This window comes from Amborella trichopoda, chromosome 4 (genome assembly GCF_054954075.1).
Source record: "Amborella trichopoda isolate Santa Cruz 75 chromosome 4, AtrichopodaSantaCruz75HAP2 v2.0, whole genome shotgun sequence".
NCBI lineage: Eukaryota > Viridiplantae > Streptophyta > Magnoliopsida > Amborellales > Amborellaceae > Amborella > Amborella trichopoda.
In genome coordinates, this window is record NC_142339.1 from 3158040 (window position 1) to 3163234 (window position 5195).

The window sequence follows — 5195 nt, forward strand, 5'->3', positions numbered from 1 at the left end:
CTCTTTCTTGGCCTTATTATCCAGAGTTTATTTATCACTGAAATTTTGTTTCTTTTCTCTTGTAATCCCATCAATCCATTCTTCTCAAGTTTGATATTATTATTTTGCACAAAAAAAAAGGAGTTAGTGTCCAAGCTCAATCGGTAGATTGTTATTTTAAATTAACTTATTTATAAATTTTACAAATATTAATAAATAACTTATTGTTAATTTGTTATTCTTATAATAACTTATTTTATACAGCAATATAATTTTACGATACATTTGACTATGAAATGGATGTAGTAGTCAACAAATTCTTAAGCATGAAATATCTTCCCAATATTTATATGTTTTCAATAAAACAATAAAAATCTAAAGTGTAAAACCCATTTTTTTTGAAAATGTAAAAAACAATATACATTTTTAGGAATTTTTAGTGATTTTTTGAAACTCTTTTGTGCCAAAACATATCAATTTGTCCGATTTTCCGATCCATTGATCCGACACGATTTATGAGATTGGCAATCCGGGTTGCCAACCTTGTATTTCTTTTTTCTTTTTTTTTAAACCTTAGTATTTGCATAGAGAGAAAGAGAAGAAAGAGAGAGAATTATGCCAGCCTCTCACTATCACCAGCTATGAATGGGTTGGACGGAGATGACACTAAAGTAGCTTTTCTATGATCAAATGATCATGGTGCACTTGTCTAAAATTGGGCCATTCCAATATACATGTGGGATGGCAATGGTTGCGCGCATTTTCCAATATAATTTCAACTATGGGAAGAACATTAAAAAATAAAAATAAAAATAAATCAACCGCGGGAATTTCTACCATTTGAGACACATTTATTCCATAACAAATCCTCTCATCCAAAGTTTCCACATCACATTGTCTCAATGTGTCACTAGTAAATGGAAGATATTTGATGCAGGACCTTATCGATCCTTCCAAAATAAACAATCCTCCATTGTTTCTTCAGAGAAAGAGATACAATAACTCCCCAAAAGCCAACTGCGAACCCAGTTGCAATACACGCATAGAAGATTGGTTTATCTCCGACCCATGTATCATCTTCCATTTCTTCATTACCACTTGTTTGAGGCACATTTGGTAAAAGATGAGAGCATCCATCCCCTTGAAATCCATAAAGCTTCGGGTTTCCTGTATATGAGCTTTCTCCAAATGTTGTTAAAGGAACCTCACAGGGCACACTCCCTTCAAGATCATTATCTGCGACTGAAAAGAGGCCTAGAAAATGGAGACGGCCTAGTTCAAGAGGTATGTTACCCTTGAGCATGTTTCGGGAGAGATCCAGTGCCTGAATTTCACTCAAATCTCCTAAAGATGTTGGGAGTGTACCGGTGAGGTGATTATTTGAGAGGTTCAATATCATGAGTCCTCTTAAGAGGCCCATTTCTCTTGGAATGCATCCACTGAGCTGGTTCGAAGAGAGATCGATTCCAATCAACGATGAAAGAACAATTCCACGATACTCATATGTGTAACCCTTGTTGAAGTTTACTACTTCATTTGGGTTACTGATATTTCCAAAGAAAATCGGACGGTATATTGAATTGTTTGCCCATGCAGGGTTGTTATGGAAACAAGGAGGTATGGAACCTCGAAATTTATTTTGGGAAAGATCTAGAATTGCAAGTTCATGGAGCCGGCAAAAGCTGTAGGGGATATTACCTTCAAAATCGTTTCCCTTTAAGATCAACACCCGTAAAAGAATTGCGTTTTCTATCTCTTTTGGAACGACACCTGACATATTGTTATCTTCAATGTCTATGACCACCAGCAATTCACTTTTAGCAAGTAAGCTCTTAGGTATTGTTCCATTAAATGCATTGCGATTCAAATGTAATGACATTAACATAGGTAAATCGAAGTTCTCTGAGATCAAGGACCCCTCCAAGTTGTTATTTGCCAGCTTCAAGATCATCAAATTATTTCCTTTGGTAAGATCGGGTGGCAAAGTTCCCGATAGTCTGTTGTTTGACAAGTCCAAAAGTTCCAATGTATCTGTCAAATTGGATGGTAGTCTCCCAGAAAAATTGTTAGAAGACAAATCCAACTCTAACAAGTTCTCTAATGTGCTGATGGAAGAATCAATGCTACCACTTAAGGAGTTACAACACATATTTAGTTCCTTCAACCTCGGAAGATCGGTAAAGAAATTATTTGGTATTTCTCCTCTGATTTTGCTGCTAGAGATGTCTAGTCTCTCAAGACTAGCTGTAGCCCTAAGAACACTGGTATTGAATTTGCTCAGGTCACAATATGACAATTGGAGTACGGAAAGTTGGAAAGGTAAAACATCACTCAATATAACAAGTCTACTATTGCAAGAAAGGTCCACATATTGAAGCATAGAGAGATTGGCTAGGGTTGATAAGGAGAAGCCCTCTAGCTTTTGAAGCTCACCCAGTTCTTGAGGGATGCCTCCTGAAAGGTTGTTATTGGAGAGGAACAAGAGCTCTAAATTATGAAGCTTACCTAGTTCTTGAGGGATGCTCCCAGTGAGGTGATTATTGGAGAGGTCCAAAAACTGTAAATTTCGAAGCTTTGATAGTTCTGGAGGGATGCTCCCAGTGAGGTGATTACTGGAGAGGTCCAAAAACTGTAAATTATGAAGCTTACCTAGTTCTTGAGGGATGCTCCCAGTGAGGTGATTACTGGAGAGGTCCAAAAACTGTAAATTTCGAAGCTTTGATAGTTCTGGAGGGATGGCTTCTGAAAGGTTATTATGATCAATATAGACCAAATGGAGAAAGGATAAATTGCCAAGAAATCGAGATAGTCCACCTCGAAATTCATTTTCACTTAGATAAAGTTCTTCAAGAGATGAGAGACTACCCAATAAAGGAGGAATAATTCCGTTGAGCTCATTGTGACTTAGATCGAGCTCCTTAAGATGGGAAAGGTTGCCCAAAGAAGAAGGTAGGCTTCCAAGTTGATTCGAAGATAAATAAAGCACTTCGAGGGACGACGATTGCAAACCTATCTCCACTGGCATTGCGCCTTCAAATGAATTGTACGATAAGTCCAAAGTTTGCAACTTCTTTAGCCTGTAAAGCTCTGCAAAGACCCCAACAAAAAAGTAGCATCAGGATTGAGGAAAAACCCCATGGAATCTCCATTATGGAGAATCTGGGAATTTATGATCTGCTACATAAAAAGTTCCAAAAGTATGCGATGTCGCCGAAATGGGAAATGTGATTTTTTGGTGCTTTTTTCTTTTTTTTACACCAGTTTGCTCCATCTTTTGATGATCTCAGTTATCCCAATTTCATAGTATTTAGAGGGAGTGACATTACTTTCCATGCTTTTCTAGAATTACCAGACAGAGGGACTTAGGGCTTCACTATGTACATATCGCTCATTTAGGATATGGCCCTCGATAGAACAAAATAGGGACCTGAATTTGTGTATTCAGCCTAGTGTTCACAAAATCGAACCAAAACTGTTAATCGGACATAGGGTAAGAAGCTGTTTAACCGGCCTAACCGGTAAACCGGTCGATCCAACAGTTCTAACTGGACAAGTCCTGGGCGTTCAGCAAATTGTTGAAAAAAATAAAAATGATACAAAAAAAACTACTAAAATGTGAAAAGCATATAGAGAATGATTAAAACAAAACACACTCAACTGAAGTTTCAAATTAATGAAAAAATGGATTTTAAAGAATCAATTTTTGCTTAGGGGTATTTTTAAAATTTTTTAAAAAAGATTGAAAAATATAATAATGAGTATTAATGACAAAAAATTTTTTTAATATTTTCCATAATATTAAAAAATATATATATTACAAACAAATTCCTTAATTTTTAGATTTTTATATATATTTTTTTGAAATAGATCGCCTGATTTTTCTAACATTGATTAGACCTCAAATGGTTGAAAAAACACTCTGATGATGATGATAACATCAAGGCAAAAGCACCTTATTTGTGTATTTGCTCTTCTCTCTCATTTTGCATCCATGGCTGCCTCTCTCTCTCACAAACACACACACACATACTGGTGTTTCTATATAAGACTGCTACTCTCTCGAGGAATTGCAACGCGTGTAACCACACACACTCCCACTCGGTTTTGTAAAATTTTGAAAGCATACCAAATTTTAATAATGAACATCAAAACTGATGGCATGATCTTAACTGCCTCCTATGGAACCGTTAATTCAAAAGAAAAAGAGTGCCAAGAGTGAGAGATTCAGCACCTTTAATGAACAATGAACCACGCAAGTTGTTGTCTGAAAGATCGAGGAACTGAAGTCCTTCAAGCCGAAGAAGAGAAGTGAGATTGATATCAAGAACTCCCAAAGCATGCAATCCCAAACCAACAACCTGACCCTCTTTACCGCACGTCACTCTCAACCAGCCACAGCAATCCGTTCCCTCCCATGAAAGAGATAATTGCTCATATGCGTAGATTTGATTAAGGAAAGAAGCTTTGAATGCCAAGAGAGCTGCTCTTTCTCTCTCCAGGCACGAACATCCAACCCAAAAGAAAATGTTGATTACGCTTGACATAAGAAACAGGCATGAGGCAAGTGATTTTTTGTGAGAGCAGAGAGCCCCCATGACTGACCTCTTTCTTAACTGAATTCGAACACACACATAGACTCTTTATAGCAGATGCTAAGCGAAGTATAAAAATAAGCATAAATTTTTAAGATATTTTGAATTCTCAGCAATTGCTTTGCTGGTTTTTGGTTCTATATAATAAAGTAGCTAACTGTATCAGTCAAACTGAGATTCCAAATTTATTTTACTTGGAAATGGATTTGCAGAGTAAGTGTTGCTTTTTGGTTTATGTAAGGACCCAAAAACTTTATCTAAATTACAAAATAAGCCGATTATAGGCAGAAATTAAAAAGAAGGTCGGACAACCAGCGTTTTTTTATTTTTTTTAAAATTGCCTCTCGGTCTAAGGATGCATCCTCATACCACTTTTTTTTTTTAGTTTTTTTGTTAGTAGGCGGTCCCCATCCTCGAACAGCTATTTCTTTCTTATTTTTTGAGAAAAATAGCGGTCCAAGGTCTCCATACTCGGACCGTGTTTTATTTCTTATTTTTTAAGATAAACAATGGTCCGAGGTTGGGGATCTCGAACCGCTCTTTAGACTGAGCAAAACTCAATTCTTGGGAGGTCCGAGGTCCCCATCCTCGGACCGCGCTTTATTTCTTATTTTTTGAGAAAAA

At 36.7% G+C, this 5195-nt stretch overlaps 1 protein-coding gene across 1 annotated transcript; it reads right to left on the bottom strand.

Moving 5' to 3' along the window:
- Positions 1-809: 809 nt before the first annotated feature.
- Positions 810-4779, bottom strand: LOC110007156 (receptor-like protein EIX2). Its single transcript, XM_020666500.2, has 2 exons — positions 4211-4779; positions 810-3066 (listed from the first exon to the last, which is right to left on the bottom strand). The coding sequence occupies exons 1-2, from the start codon at positions 4572-4574 to the stop codon at positions 890-892; spliced, it is 2541 nt and encodes an 846-aa protein (XP_020522159.2). The 5' UTR covers positions 4575-4779; the 3' UTR covers positions 810-889.
- Positions 4780-5195: the final 416 nt, after the last annotated feature.

Excerpts from the sequence above, each read along its gene's own strand:
- LOC110007156 (XM_020666500.2), bottom strand. The coding sequence starts at position 4,574 with ATGGGGGCTCTCTGCTCTCACAAAAAATCACTTGCCTCATGCCTGTTT. Across the intron at positions 3,067-4,210 it reads TGGTTCATTGTTCATTAAAG|AGCTTTACAGGCTAAAGAAG; the intron begins GTGCTGAATCTC and ends GGGTCTTTGCAG.